At 49.3% G+C, this 15,774-nt stretch overlaps 5 protein-coding genes across 5 annotated transcripts; 2 read left to right on the top strand and 3 right to left on the bottom strand.

Annotated features, from left to right (window-relative positions):
• Positions 1-165: 165 nt before the first annotated feature.
• FVEG_08443 (hypothetical protein) lies at positions 166-2,711 on the bottom strand (the record flags this gene model as incomplete). The annotated part of the gene is made up of 3 exons (XM_018897334.1): positions 166-876; positions 979-1,152; positions 1,341-2,711. 3 exons carry the CDS (start codon positions 2,709-2,711, stop codon positions 166-168), a joined length of 2,256 nt encoding a protein of 751 aa, XP_018754961.1.
• A 2,179-nt stretch (positions 2,712-4,890) lies between these two features.
• FVEG_08444 (hypothetical protein) lies at positions 4,891-6,407 on the top strand (the record flags this gene model as incomplete). The annotated part of the gene is made up of 2 exons (XM_018897335.1): positions 4,891-5,412; positions 5,619-6,407. The coding sequence occupies 2 exons, from the start codon at positions 4,891-4,893 to the stop codon at positions 6,405-6,407; spliced, it is 1,311 nt and encodes a 436-aa protein (XP_018754962.1).
• An 865-nt stretch (positions 6,408-7,272) lies between these two features.
• Positions 7,273-9,513, bottom strand: FVEG_08445 (hypothetical protein). Its single transcript, XM_018897336.1, has 3 exons — positions 9,330-9,513; positions 7,810-9,270; positions 7,273-7,759 (listed from the first exon to the last, which is right to left on the bottom strand). Exons 1-3 carry the CDS (start codon positions 9,406-9,408, stop codon positions 7,476-7,478), a joined length of 1,824 nt encoding a protein of 607 aa, XP_018754963.1. The 5' UTR covers positions 9,409-9,513; the 3' UTR covers positions 7,273-7,475.
• A 3,103-nt stretch (positions 9,514-12,616) lies between these two features.
• On the bottom strand, positions 12,617-13,820 carry FVEG_08446 (haloacetate dehalogenase). Its single transcript, XM_018897337.1, has one exon. The coding sequence runs from the start codon at positions 13,585-13,587 to the stop codon at positions 12,688-12,690; it is 900 nt and encodes a 299-aa protein (XP_018754964.1). The 5' UTR covers positions 13,588-13,820; the 3' UTR covers positions 12,617-12,687.
• A 245-nt stretch (positions 13,821-14,065) lies between these two features.
• Positions 14,066-15,332, top strand: FVEG_08447 (D-malate dehydrogenase). The gene has a single exon (XM_018897338.1). It carries the CDS (start codon positions 14,183-14,185, stop codon positions 15,266-15,268), a length of 1,086 nt encoding a protein of 361 aa, XP_018754965.1. The 5' UTR covers positions 14,066-14,182; the 3' UTR covers positions 15,269-15,332.
• The last annotated feature ends 442 nt before the right edge of the window (positions 15,333-15,774 follow it).

Here is a 15,774-nt window from a genome sequence, read left to right as displayed (position 1 = left end):
AAAACTTTATATCAAGGTCCGGTGATTTCTTGCTCCCCGAGGGTCCACCAATCTATATGAAGATAATGACACTTACAATTAGTGATACACACTTGTTGATCAGGTGTCCAATCGCAAGTCTATGTCCTCACTTTCGTAGCTCAGGTTCAATGAGGATTGAACAGACTAGCATTCGACATCTCCTCGCTCATCCTTGAGGCGACAACGCTCTGGCTTGGCTATCGCCTCATCTTCTAGCAGGTTTTTCAACAACAAAGGCGCTTCTCCCTTTTCGGCCGCAGATAAATCATCAACATCAACGTCAAACAATTTCGCCTCTTCCTCTGTTATCTCCACCTGAGGAGGAACGGGACCAGAAGATGCCGTGACCCCAGATACACCCCAGACCTGACTTCCCAAATTGGTGGCAACTTTTGTGAAGATGATGACACTCATGATTGGCGATACACACTTGTTGATTAGGTATCCAATCGCAAGTTTGTGCCCTCGCTTTCGTAGCTCTGGTTCAATGAGGATAGAACAGAAGAACCAGAGAGAAGGCAGTTGGCCAACTACCAACATAGGAACAAGCTTGATAGCAGAGACATGGCGAACACAGCTTGCGATAAACAAGGCTGTGTTGAGAATACGGTAGTAAACCAAGCTCAGGCGGATGACTTCAACAGAGGCAGCAACGCGAGTGATGGTGATCATCTTCTCGCCAGCCAGATAGAAGTAATTGTTGAAGTAGGCATTCGAGCCCCATCGACGTCTTTGGCTTAAGTAGTGGAACAGCGACTGGGGAGCAACTGTCTCGCTGACAGCATCAGGGACGAACAGCGTGCGGAGATGCTCGCCCTGAGACAGCATTGAGTAAGTGAGTCGCCTGTCAGTGCCCTAGAGATTTTAGGTTAGCCCTGTGGGGAGGCTACGGGAAGTGGGAGGCAAGAAAGTTAAAGAAGGGAAGGGCTAGGAGAATTAGAGGGGGGGTCCACTCACGAGGTATTGGACTTGGTGGTTGATGACTAGTTCACCGGTAACTGGTTCGGCGTATTTCCGAATAGCTCCAGCCATTTCTGGGCGCACTGCGATCATGGTGATGCAACCGGGTAAACAAGTGACTTTGCCAATGAACCCTTCGGCTCGTCGTCTGACATATTGTCCAAAAGTGTACTGTAGAATGTTAGAAAGACCTCTGGGAGCTAGAAAACATGAGACTTTAGAAGAGATTGTCAAAATAAATTCAGTAAAGACACTCCTGAACTTAGACTAAATTGCCCAAGTTCTTTATCACTGAGGATTACAGTCTTAAGTTTTCTTTCCTCCTAGACAGAGTTGTAGTTGAGAGATAGGGAACATACCTGAAATTGTTGATAGAGATTCCAAAATGACCATTCATATCCAGGTTCAAGCTCAACTAGGACAAGTCCACAAGCAGCAATAGCCTTTTCATCACGAGCAAGAGCATTAGCCAGAAGAGCGACAGCACCCTTGTAGATAGTAGAGTCGGCATCAGTGCAGAAAACCATATCAAAGCCTTTAAAGTCCTCTCCCTTTGTCAACTCAGGTAGGATCTCGTCCCACATCTCCTTCCGTAGAAGTTTCGTGTAAAGAGGAGAATTCTCACGAGGAAAGTTGAAGAGGTCGTGGCAGAGAATGAGAGAATCCTTTTTGCCAGCGTTCTTGACCTTCTCGATGACAATGACAGGGACATCTTCCATGAAGCCGGCGAGGACGTTCAAAACACCCTTCTTCCACTTGAGGGAAACGTAGGGACGTTGGAACTCGCGGACCATTCTCGTCATGTGCGAACGAACATTTCGAGGCTTGCCATCGAGGATGACGACCATGACTTGCTTGTGAGGCTCAACACCGTTATCCCGAAGAGAGAAGATAGTCTTGACGATCTGCTCCTCACTCTCAGAGTAAGCAGGGATGAGAGACAAGATCCATTTTCGGGGGACAGGCTTGGGTGGGCAGAACTTGTCATGGATAGCACGATACATCAACCCGGTAGGCGACAAGATCGCAGATAGAAAATCCTTGCTCTTGACGAACAGGATGATAATAAAGATCAACTTGCTCTTCCTACCAAAGAAGGCAGTGATCGCCATGCAGATGTTGATAATGACGATAATGCCCATGAAGGCGACCCTTTGGTTGCGCAGATCCCTTTTTGAGAGAATCCGAGCAGGATCGACAGGGTCGTCGATCTTGGGGTAGCCACATGTCTCAATGCTGTCATTTGCATGCACTGGTGCAGGGGCAACAAATTTTGATGACACGATTTTTGGTGGGAGAGACGTAGTGGGGCTAGGCTTTTCATTTTCAGGATCTGTCTCTAGAGGGTAGACATTCTCTTCACTGGTAATAGAGAAGAATGAGTCCTTTGACGGAGAGACTTTGAGGTTGAAGGGGTTTTCTGTAGGAACGGAGAAGTAAGGGTCTTGTTGGATTTTGGGCTCTTCAGGTGGTGTTGGGGGCTGTTCTGAGATGACATTGAGAGTGTAAAAAGGGGATTCCTTCTTGTGATGAAGGTGGTGATGGTCATGATCGTCATTGCCAACGACAGTCTCTGCTGTAGAAGAGAAGGAAGTGTGGTGCCATGATCTCATGTGCCGCATAGCAGGACGGTCAAGAGCATGAAGGCTTTCAAGCTTGTTATCCAGGTAAGCCTTCTTGGCCTCAAAAGAGTACATGGCACTTCTCGACCGTATACTTGGAGAAGCCATGTTTGAGATAAGAAAAAAGGGCGTAAAGAGAACTGAACGAGAAAAAGGAGAAACTGGGGGAGGAATTCAAGACATGGCCTTCAAATCAACAGCGTACTCAAGGCAAAAAGATCATCCAAGCAGGGTCACCCCATCACGACAACAGGAAAGGGCCTTGGCATCATTGAAATCCTGGCTTCGCCCCTGTCGAATTCCAGTTCCCTGGGCCGTTTCCGACCACCTCGGCCGTGCCATGCATCCCACACGTTTGTCATTGAAAGTATATGAGAGGATAAGGGGAGGCAAAAAGAAAAACTTAGGATCTCTATCATAAGGGACGAAAAGATTTAGGAAAGCTTAGTATATCTTGGCGGATAATTAGACTAGTTAATTTTGACACCCTCCCCCAGTCCCAAGTTTTTCCTTCTGCCTAAAAGCCTGAAAGCAAATCATTACTCAAGGTAGCAACGCCCAGGAACAACTCCATCAACGTCGAGATGAATCTGGTCTCGTGGATCATTGCTCCTTTCATCATGTGGTGGTTAAAAGGGTGGAGTGTGCTGTCTAGACTGGCATTCCTGCGATATCCGGAAAGGGCGTTCTGTCCCGTGTGTCCGGTGTGCCACTACGCAACGCCTCGCTGAATTTCAGAGACAGTATGACAGACATGGCGATTTTGTTAGCCATAGATAGCCTAGTTTATTCATGATTCGTGACGTTAATCAAGTATGTTTATTCGACAGTGAACGTCACTGATGAGAGATATTCAACCGATGAGACTCGGAGAAAAGTCTCCTTCATTTAACTAAACGAGATTTCTAAGGTTGCTTCCAATTATGTAAGATGGTCATGAAAATTCTGCATCCATGCCACCGAAAGGTCCCCTGAAGACCCCTTCCCGGATGACAAGGCCCCTTCTGTTGGAAAAGTCTGACATGTCTTGCTTGGCAGCATCCTCTCAAACTCTGAATTAACTCTAGAACACTTCGCTACCACATGGCATGGAAAAATGAACCCTCCATCGCACGACAGACTTGCGATCACATAGCCAAGACGTACTGAAAACAAGCTGCCTTGTCCCAGGAACAAACCCGCCGATCCCCGTTTCTTATGCACTGCACATGGATCTGCACGTTGAAAGAGTGACAGGTCAAGTTTAGGCAGGTATGTGATAAGTGGCTTGCGCCATTTGGAGGGGTAAAACGATGAGAACGGTCTGTTTTCTGTTGGGGCCTTTGTTTAAGTTTAGAGTTATCTCAGGGTCTGGGTCCACGACTCCATATACAGCGCAACAACGGGGAATAGGGAATAGATGCCCAGGCCCGAAGGTCACTGCTATACATCCCCTCACTCGTTTATGGTATGGCCCTGCTATTTCCCTGAATTGAATCAATTAAACCTGAAATAATCACCAATTGATCTGCTCTTAATCGCGCGCGAGTCTGTGCAGTAGATCATCAAAGCATGGCGCCCCGATCGATCCAACCTAACAATGCCCCAGCACAAGGTCGATCGCGCGCACTCTAAAATCAACTGTAATATATCATAATGGCCCGGAATGCTATTGTCACAGTCATAAGCACGTAATAGGATTGGATCTCCGCTTGGAGTTGCATTCCTCGCTCGCGCACTAGGAGTTACTAGCACTCGGGACTAATCGCCACTTTTTTTGCTCCGAACGTAACCCACACAGTGGCTGCGGGAGCCGCCGCTATGTCTGTGTAGTGCAGTTGCAGTTCAATTCATATCGATCGATGAAGACTAGGCGCCTTGCCTTGTTCGGACAGTCTTTGCGTCTTCTCGGGGCGATATTCTTGAAGGGAGGGTTGCAGTATCTTGGGCTAGGAGACTTAGAAGACAGATACTCCGTTGGACTATACCCAATGCTGCTGAATCTAGACTGGTTAACTCATAGCTCTCATCGAAAAACTGTTCAGAGTTTCTGCTTTTGGTTGAGCATGGAGATAATGGAGCGAAAACTTCGATCAGGAAGCGTTTTCAGTATCAACTAACAGTCTATAAGAACTCGCCTTGCAGCAGCCTAATTCACTTCTCATCGCTCATCCCATCAACACAATCATCTCATCAGCACAATCACATCTTCAGAGTCCTTTAAAAAAACACTCTTCACTCCCCTCCTTGTCTCACTCTCCCATCTTCCCATCTTCTGTCTCACTATCCACACACTCTGACATCAACAATGCCTATCGCTACCAATCTTGTCCAGAGACCTACTCCTCGCAGCAAGGTTCTCCACCAGACCAAGACCAAGCAGAACCATGTAGCCAAGACTTCACCTGCCAAGCCTATCATGGCACCCACTAAGGCTACTCCTCTTGTCGCAGTGATCGGCGTTGGCTTCGTTGGTACTGGTCTTGTTGACTCTTTCTCATCCAAGTACGAGATCATGGGCTTTGACATCTCTGAGGATCGTCTTGAGTTCCTTAGGGGAGAGTTCAGTGCTCGACCCAACGTCTCTTTCACTTCCAACGAGTCTGATCTTGGCAAGGCGACTCACTTCCTCATCTCTGTTCCTACTCTTCTTCGCTCTGACCGCACCATTGACCTGTCTTATCTCCGCTCCGCTCTTCGTCGTGTGGAGCAGTGGGCTTGCCCTGGCTGCACCGTTGTTATCGAGAGCTCTGTTTCTGTCGGTCTCACTCGCGAGCTTCTTGGTCCTATTGCCAAGGCCAAGGGTCTCTTCGCCGGAATGTCTCCCGAGGTAAGCCGAACCATTTACACCATCCTTAGGGAGCAAGAAAACACGAGACCTAAGTTTAGGATGACAAAATGAATTTCATAAAAGGTTTCTAAACTCATCCTAAATTTATACTAAGTTACCAAACCTTTTTGTCGCTTAGGTTTAAGGTCCCGCGATTTCTTTCCTCCCCTAGACTACATACTATGACTTATACTAACAAGTACTAGCGCATTGACCCTGGCCGAGTTGAGCCTCCCATGCGATCCATCCCCAAGGTTGTGTCTGGCCTTGATGATGTCATCCCCGGATCCCTCAACGCTGTTGTCCGCCTCTATGGACGTGTCTTCGACAATATTGTCCCTGTCTCTAAGCCTGAGGTTGCTGAGATGTGCAAGCTCTACGAGAACTGCCAGCGCATGATGTGCATCGCCTATGCCAACGAGATGGCCGACGCTTGCAAGGGCCTTGGCATTGATGCCTTCGAGGTGTCTCGCGCTGCTGCCACCAAGCCCTTCGGTTACATGTCCTACACCCCCAGTCTCGGCGTTGGTGGTCACTGTATCCCTGTTAACCCCTATTACCTCCTCTCCAACTGCGAGTTCCCTCTTCTCGAGGCCTGCGCCGACAAGATGAACAAGCGCCCTGCCACTCAAGCTCAGAAGATCGTCGATGAGCTCCGTGGTACCAGCAAGACCAAGCGTCGTGACTCTGGTATCGAGCTCAGCAAGCGAATCCTTGTTGTCGGTATGGGCTTTAAGGCTGGACAGGACCATCTTGTCAACTCTCCTGGTCTGCAGCTCGCCAAGGAGCTTCAGAAGCTTTCCATGGATGTCACCTTTGCCGACTCCCTGGTCAAACAGACCGCTGTTCCCGAGATTCCCCGATTGGCTGATGACGACTGGAACAAGGAGGAGCTTGCGAGCTTTGACATGATCATTGTCAGCTTCAAGCAGTGGGGTATGGACTTCGATGTCTTGGACCAGGTCTCTGTTCCTGTCCAGATGTGGTGCCAATAGGCAGTTCAAAAAGCAAAGCTTGATATAGGCGTTCTGGTTTCTGGTTTCTGGTTTCTTGTTTTCTATAATACATCAATGCCTTCTTTCTTAGCATAGAAGTAATAATCATAAGTTAATACAAAGACGTTCAAATAATTAAATCCTATCTCGCGATAATTTCTACAGTCTCTGTAAAATCCTTCTTTTTGACTTCGGATTAACACTATTATTATGTAGTAGACTGGCAGCCATTCGTGTTGAGCTTCGTGGTTGTCACGTGAGACTTACCGGACTTGGATTGTTCCGCTCGCATGAAGGTAATATCCGCCAGTGACACGGACAAGAAAGTAACTTTACACAATTGCGCCTCATGCGACATTACACTTGCGGTACTCAAATTACCATTGGCTCAATGCCTGGTTATCGGCCAGATTACAGAACGCATGATGGATGCGACTGCAGGGACTCGCCACGGACCTCGTCATGGAAGAACGCGTAGAAGCTTCGATGGCTGAGCATGATACGACTCTAGGAAGATTAGTCCATGCGCCAAGATGGTGCCAAGGTACTGATTCGAATGAGGGTGTACACAAGACGCCATCCGCACGCCAAGATCTCAGCTTACACCACGGTTCCTGCCAAGAGCCACCAATTACAGGGCTTGAACGACGTAGCCCAAGATGTCGACAGCTGTTTCATCTCGTATTGCGATCTTTGGTCGCGTGACCATGGCGATATATAATCAGTCGCTTTGTCAGTGGCTGAGTCTTGTGACGCAAGAGTATAAGGCAGCGAAAAGCATCATTTTTCTGTTGGGCCATTCAGTGCAGCAAAGAACTTAACGTTGTCTAATCACAGGTCAAGACATAGATCACAGAGGTCACTGGTCAGAGATCGAAATAAGTAATGTAAAAGAGAGTAATCTCTGTCAATTAATGGTATAAAGTACTATAAACAGCTTTGTCATCGGTATTCTATGCAGTCCGATCCTCTATTTTCATCCCAATCCCCAAATGATTGTTGCATGTAATCAAAAAGAACGATAGAGCATCAAGCTCTCAAAGGTATCAGAAATCATGAGCGAGATGTTTAGAAGTGAGGGGCGTTGAGGGCAAGACCCATGAGACATCCACCGATGAGACCGGCGATGGGGATGGTCATGATCCAAGAGAAGACGAGGAGGAAAACTCGCTTCCAGTTGACGGCCTTGAGGCTGCCGTTGCAGAGACCGACGCCGACGGTGGCACCGGTGATACACATGGAGGTGGAGACGGGGAGCTTGTACTGAGAGAAGACCAGGACAGTGATGGCAGCACCCATCTCCATGGAGGAACCACGGCTGGGAGAGTGGTAGGTGATCTTGTTACCCATAACTAGTGAGAGTTAGTAGCTATTCAGAAGAGATGATATGACTGAGACTTACCCTTCATGATGTTGTAACCGTAGGTGATGAAACCGATGCAAATGGTGGCAGCGACAATACCAATCTGCCAGAGAGGAACCTCGGCCTTCTTCTCGGCGGGCTTGCCAGAGTGCCAAGCAGCGTACATACCAGCCCAGACACCGACAGCGTTACCGACGTCGTTGGCGCCGTGAGCGAAAGAAGCAGTGCAGGCGGTGATGACCTGGACGAAAGAGTACAGGTACTCGACCTCGTTGGGGTACTTGGGAGCATGCTCGTAGACACGGGCCATACGACGACCCTCGGGAGTGGCCTCAATACCCATCTGAGCAGTGTGAATATCGTAGTGAGCACCATAGAGAAGAGCGACGACGATCTGAGCGGGGATGCGTTTGACAAAGGCGATCAGGTTGTGAGTCTCGTGGATGGAACCGGCACCGATGGGGTTGGCGTGGAGAGTGCGCATGGCCCAGCCGAGAGGTCCCTTGCCCTTGCGGAGGTTGGCGTGGTGCTTCTCCTCAGCCTTCTTAAGCATCTTCTGGTAATCCTCCTGGGTAGACTCGGAAAGGTTGAGGTGGTGCTTCTCGTTGACCTCAGAGCTGGGGGCAGCGGCGGGGGTAATCTCATCGTCGTTGATCTTCTTGGGGTTGGGGTCCTCAGACTCTTGGGAGACAGAGACATCATCCTCCTCGGGGCCGTGCTGAATGACGGCGTAGTTGGGGACACGAGCGTTCTCAGCATCAGGAGGAGCGGGGCGCTTGAACAGGAGAGGACCCTGGACGGCATCCCACCAGCGGAGAGTGTAGTCCTTCTTGATCACGACGGCGTGGACGAAGGGGACGAAGAAGATGGCAGAGAGGATGAAGAGACCGAATCCGACACCAAGAGTGACGGAGGCGATGTACCAAGCAGGCTTTGAAGCGAGTCCAAGACGGGGAGATCCCTTATAGACGATGGAGAGAGTGCAGATGGTACCGGCAATGAGGAAGAAGAAGGGAGAGGTCCAGACAGCCCAAGGAACAGGGTTCTTTCGGACGTGGACGACAAACTTGACGAGGGAGAAGATGATGGCAGCAAAGCAGCCAGCAATAGCAGGAGCCATACCGAGACCAGCAAAGATAGCACCGAGACCCTGACCACCGTTCCAGCCCCACTCGACCTTGCTAGCACCAACAGTAGCGATACCGACACCAGCGAGCGACGAGATGAGCGAGTATGTGGAGGAGACGTGGGCGTTGTGCTTGGTGCACCACATGACCCAGATGGAAGCACCGGCCGAGGCACAGGCGAAGGCAAGGAGCTGGACACCGGCGTTGTCGCGGAAGGACTCCATGGGGATGATGCCGTTCTTGATTGTCGAGGCGGTTCGGGCGCCGACTGCTAGGGCGCCGAGGAGTTCGAAGATACAGCAGAGAACCATGGCTCCTCGGTATGTGACGGAGCGCGATGAGACGCTGGTAGCCCAAGCGTTGGCGACATCGTCTGTGAAGGTGATTGTTAATTATCTGTCAATTGCCATGTGAAAGTGAGGGGCTACGTACTGGCACCGTTGTTGTAGGCCTCAAGCAGAGCGAAGCAACTGCCAATGGCAAAGACGTAAGTATAAGCCTCGAGAACCATTGTGACAGATCCTGGCTGTTGTGCAAGGGGAGTAAAAGAAAGGTAGCTAAGCTGTATGAAGCTTGCTTCTCTGATAAAGTCGGAGAGAGGGGGGATGGAAGAGGATGCTCGAGCAAGGAAAGACAAGATCTGAGTTCGGGGTCCTGGAGGGGAGACTTTAAAGGAAATTCTACAGTACCACCGAAACATAAAAAAATTAAAAGGTTTCCATCGGTCGTTCAAGCTCCCCCCTGCGAAAGAGGCTAAAAACTCAAAGGTCCCTAAGCTCACAGTAGTTCCGTGCGTACACCCCCACCCGCAGGTCCAGAAGCCTGGAGCCACTGCGTGTGGTGTTGTGTCGTGTTCTGTTCGGTGAGACGATATGGTTACCGATTACACGGTGGCTTCACGCCTTTCACACCCATCGTGAGGGTTTGCCGCTTTTGGATCCGCAGCCGTCGGTGGAGTAACTAGCACTAAAGAATTAAGCATATTAACCCTATCACCTCTCTCAAAAACCCCACGTGCGAGATCTCCAGCTGCGATTCGGCTATTCTATTGGTTGGAGGCGAAAGCATGGGGGGCTACGCCACAAAGTGCGGGACAAGAGATGGCCAAGCGATCGGTGACACTGCTTGGCTAGAAGCTGATTTCTGGGCGAGTCGCGTGGTCTCTTTTCGAATCGTGGGTAAGAAGAGAGGAGTAAACCCTGCAGAGATTTTTAGAGTTGTGGAAATGCTTGAAAGTAAGTTTATTTCTCAAAGAGTTATGCTTATTGCTCGATGCTGTTGCATTCCAAGATGTGCACGTGCATATGCGTTTGGGATCTCAAGACATAACAAATCTCCTCCAGTTCAAGCAGCAACAAGATTAAAAAAAAACAATGCAACATCTTATCCGCTGTGCCCTGTATCACTATACTGCTCGTAATACGGACATTCTCCGATTTACAAACCCTCGAATCCATCGTCTCGGCGCAAGAGTCTTGGCGACCGTACTCTCAGCAAGTCAATTCAATTCAATTCAACCAGCGATTGGAACTGTACGTAAACTGTAAAGTGCTAGCCCTCGCCCGAAGAATACTCCACCGTTCGGTCTCTGTTCCTGGTTAGTTCGGAGTTCCAATGCCTTGATTCTCTTTTACCAAATCTAGACCTTCTCCCCGTTGAGCGTGCCCCATCTCCCCGCGCGAAACGTGCAGAGCCATTTGAAACGGCCACATGGGGAAATGGTGAGGTCTCACTGGTTAGATTGCACCCCGGACACTAGGACGCGCTATCTCTGCTTATCGGGTCCTTTTGCTGGCCACTTTTTTTTACCCGACAAGGGTTGTTATCGTTTTTGGGTTTTGGTGAGTTTCTTTTGGCCTGACATTTCCGATTCCCGCTTTGTTCTAATGCACGTGAAGTTGGTCGTTATTGAGGCATCCTTGACTGTCGTACGCATAATACCCGCTCCCTCGGCGAACGGATGAGACCTCACGAGTGTCTGACCATGTCGTTTTTGTAAACCGAGTCTTTGGATTCGGTGTCTGTATAGAGAACTGTAGATCACTAGTTTCAAGAATAATTCCTTTTGGGAGCTCAGCTCTAGACTTATCTCTAAGCTTAAACCTAGCGCTAGAGTCTCACACAACAAATCCCCCAGCTGATCCGAACCTCATCGCGACATGTCCATCGCCACCATCTCATGTCCCAGCTCTCGACACCATCACGGCATCGTCTTCCCGTTCGCCAAGTCTGCGCCAAGCAGTTGTATACCGAGATACCAACAAGGCATCTTCCGGAATACCCGTTTGTGCCCTGGGCGCCCAGAAAACGCCTTCCGTCTCGGCGATCCATCCCTCAGCTGGGCGCATGTCTTGGCCGTTCCTTGCACCACGGGGACACGACGCGGGCCCTAGATTGGGTGCAGCAAGCAGAAGACGAAAAAACCACACCAACGGTCCGCTAATCGTGGCGTCCCCGGTGCATGTATCCCTCGTTAGCGACATGCCCGTGTGTACAGTATGTCGGCCTCGCGAGGATCCTCAGCCAACCGTATCCACCCCGTTGGCGATTACAAGACGTTCTAGCAGGAGATTGGCATATGTCTAACCCTTGTCTGCATAGGTGAGCTGCAGGATAAGTGACCCTTCTTGTTCTCGAAGGTTTAGCGGATATCGCCATCGCCGTAGGATCGTCGGGGATTCGATAGCAGAAAGATGCCTGTTGATACTATAGCTGTAGTCGCTTTTTTATCCTCGATTCGGATCACGGAAAACGCCACTCCAAGATGGGAAAGCTACCGGGTTGTCGTGAATTTATCGATAGCTCATATCGACATGTGTATTTTGACGTCGAAGCTGAGAATGGGGAAGTCAACACGAAGTTCACCTGTGTTGATCAGTACTCTTATTGGAGGCGCAATGACATGAATGATGTAAGAAGAAAGACACTTTTTATAGAGTAAAGCTCAATCACGATGCAAGTAAATTAACCGATTTTCCTTCTCTCCCTCGATCGTTACGTGAATAATATTGATATCGAACCTGGAGGCAAAACTACCCTATAGAGACACTGCTCATCACAGCGACGAGGCCATTCACAGAATCGGTAACGCCTCTTTGATGTCAAAACCTAGACAGGGCCTCTAATTGGCTCGCTTTTTTTCTTCATCAATGTCTAGCCTGCAACGGACAACTCAACTCAAACCTTGAATTTATGCATGGAACTTGAAGCCTTCCCGAACACGGCAGTGATGCACGTTCTCTATTCCCGCTTTATTTCCCGACATCCGCTCTCAGGCATGCTCGCGATTTTGACCTTCTTATCTGTAATCAATAACTGCAAAATCACTGGAATGTGAACCATTGCGTTAGGAACCGTTGCCCTTCACATTTTTTCCCCTCGTCCCAAAAAAGTGACACCGTTTTTGAGCGTTGATGGTAAAGACAAATTTGGCTGATCGGCCAACCCGTTCCCAAAAGATGTGTTTCCGAAACACGGGGGCTCTACGGCTTCTGGCATTGGTTCCTTCACTTCGCGTTGGTCTTCCATCATATCGTCAACGCTAGTCTCGTGCCACCTCTAGCTGAATTCATTTGATTTATGCTTCTTTGGAATCTAGACTTTCACTCATCTTGTCAGGTGTCAGACAAACAATTTCTTGTCTAGTCTACGGAGAAAAAAAAGCGCGTCTTAAAAGACGTTTGACACCGGTATCTCCACGAAGTCAATCGTGCGACGCGTCGCGAATGGACAAGTACTTTGTTTCTTAAAAATGTCATCATTAAATCTATCCTCACGGTCTCTCTAGCGATCAATTGAGGAACTCTAGAATCGCGGAGACTACAACATCAGGCGCCTGCTCAGGAACATAATGGCCCGACTCAACGCTTCGACCTTCGACCAGTACACCAGGATCAGCAACATCCTTCCACTCCTTCACAGCATCAAAGCACTTCTCAATCACCCCATGCTTTCCCCATAACACAAGCAAAGGGCTTTGAATCTTCCGACCTTGCTTCAGATCCTCACGCGCCTCCTCTAGATCCACCGTCGCGCTCGCGCGATAATCATTGCACATGGCATGAACCGTCGCAGGATCTTCCAAATTCTTGGCATAGATCTCGAAACACTCTGGCTCAAAGATGGATAACCCATCGCCTTGACGGCCGCCCATGAACATCTCCGCTAACTCTCTAGGCTTCGCGGTGATGAGTGTCTCGGGGAGAGGTTCTTTCTGGATGAGGAAGAACCAGTGGAAGTATGCTTTGGCAAAGTCGAAATCCGTCTTGGTATACATGGCTAGTGTAGGACAGATGTCGAGTAGTATGAACTTGCGAATGCGATTGGGGTAGTCGACGGCGAGTTTATGCGCGACTCTGGCGCCGCGATCATGAGCGCAGATGAAGAAAGATCCAGTATGGCCAAGAGCATCCATGACATCGACACAATCCCTCGCCATGGCGCTCTTTGCATACGAAGCTACATCGTCAGGCTTGGAGGACTTTCCATACCCTCGGATGTCGATCAATACAACGTTGTACTTGTCGATGACCCGAGGCGCGACACGGTGCCAAATGTGTAGTGTTTGAGGAAAGCCATGAATAAGAAGAAGAGCGGGTTTTGACGAAGGCGTGCCGCTTTTCAGGCCGTTGATGGTAATGTCCGGGTTGGACTTTGTCTTGATTGCGAAAGGTTCAAAGTTGTCAAACATTTTGAGAAGCTAATTGTGATGCTATCATAAGAAGGATTGAGGAACTGGATCGTACGCTCAGTTTACCGGGTTTATATCTCGTGAACGCCCTTTGGTAGACAAGTTGCTTAAATAATGTATCTTGGTGATGATTAATTGCGGAGAGTGACTATGCCGTCATAATTTCACAGGCGCACTGCCAAACCTCGGCCGCTTACCGCTAGCGGGCTTACCTTCTGCCGCATGATAACGGTCAAACACGCCGAACCAGAGGCCAGAATAGTGATTGACCAAGCGATGGCATAGTAATTCACTGCTAATACACTTTTCTCTGCTGTTTTCGAGATTCAATCACATAGGCAGTCGGCGAAATGACATTCAGTCCGATCTTATCGGGGTCCGTACGCCGATAAGAAACGGCGGACAAAGAAACCCCCGCTGGTGAGAAGCGGGGATTCATCGGCTTTTCGATGTCCTGATATCGTCGGCCTTTGGTATAACCGTTGAACACTTATGAAGTGCGAGTCCTCAAACATAAGTCAGAGAAATTGCTCCCCAAAAGACAGGTAGTCTCATAGAGTTGAAACCCAGAATCCAACTTCATAAGCCTCCCACAATGTCCAAAACACTCAAGATCGCCGTCATCCCCGGCGATGGCATCGGCAAAGAAGTCATGCCCTACGGTGTTAGATGTCTCAAAGCCGCAGCAGAGAAGTTCAACCTCTCACTCGAATTCCAAGAGTTCGACTTCGCCAGCTGCGACTACTACGAAAAGCACGGGAAAATGATGCCCGATGACTGGAAGGATACTCTCCAGAACTTTGACACCATTTACTTCGGCGCAGTTGGCATGCCCGACCAAGTCCCCGACAATGTCAGTCTCTGGGGCAGTCTTCTCAAATTCCGCCGCGAATTCGACCAGTACATCAATCTACGACCATGTCGCCTCATGCCCGGTATTCCATCTCCCCTCGCGGGTCGCAAACCAGGCGAAATAGACTTTTGGATCGTGCGTGAGAACACGGAGGGAGAGTACTCCAGCGTTGGAGGAATCATGTTTGAGGGAACGGAGCGGGAGACTGTGATCCAAGACACCGTCATGACGCGCGTTGGCGTAGATCGCGTTCTTCGCTATGCTTTTGATCTTGCGCAGAGTCGACCTAGGAAGAAATTGACAAGTGCGACGAAGAGTAATGGTATCAGCATCACTATGCCATGGTGGGATAGTCGTGTGGCTGAGATGAGTAGGAAGTACTCTGATGTAGCGGTTGAAAAGTATCACATCGATATCTTGACGGCGCACTTTGTCCAACGGCCTCAGATATTTGATGTCGTCGTTGGATCCAACCTCTTTGGCGATATCCTCTCCGATCTGGGCCCTGCATGCACGGGAACAATTGGTATTGCGCCATCAGCAAATCTCAACCCAACTGGCGATTTCCCTAGTTTATTCGAGCCTGTTCATGGAAGCGCGCCGGATATCTACGGCAAAGGGATTGCTAATCCTATTGGAATGATCTGGGCGGGTCAGATGATGTTGTCGCACTTTGGGTTCGCTGATGCTGCTGCGGGGATGATGGCGGCTATTGAGACTGTGCTGGCGAGTTCGGGAGCGGAAGTCAAAACGGCGGATATTGGTGGTAAGGGAAATACGCAGACGTTGGGAGAGGCTATTGAGAAGGCGATTCTATCAGGCCAATAAGACATGGCAACACGGTATCTATAAGTAGACAAGATAAGAAATTCCTCTCTATTATTAGGGCACTACCTCTCGTCTTATCCATGTGGATTGTGTTCTATGGAAGTTGGTCGCCAACGAAGCGATGGGGGCCAGCCACGAGCAGTAGTACGCTGGACGAGTGTCGCATCCACCATGATAACGATTGGAAACTAATAAAAGCGCCAGGTGACATACTCTTGCATGAGCTGAAAGAAAGTTGGTGGCCTGATAAATCACCGGGCGTAAAGAACAGCCTCGTATTGGTCCATCCGCGCAGCTTTGCAGAATCCTTCGCAACCTCATTGCCAAGAATAAGCAAACATTGAGTACAGGACTCTGCGAGTGGCAGATCAATTGCTTATCGAAAATGATAGTCTAATCAGAAGTCTGAGATAATGACATATGGCGTCTGGTGTGGTGTTGTGAGGATGCATCGGGAATGAGGGATAAAACACGCCGAGTATCCATTATTTGCACTCTGGGATTTC

This window comes from Fusarium verticillioides, chromosome 10 (genome assembly GCF_000149555.1).
Source record: "Fusarium verticillioides 7600 chromosome 10, whole genome shotgun sequence".
In the NCBI taxonomy this organism is placed as follows: domain Eukaryota; kingdom Fungi; phylum Ascomycota; class Sordariomycetes; order Hypocreales; family Nectriaceae; genus Fusarium; species Fusarium verticillioides.
The sequence above is the reverse complement of the archived record's forward strand: the minus strand, read 5'-3'. Positions and strand labels throughout refer to the sequence as shown.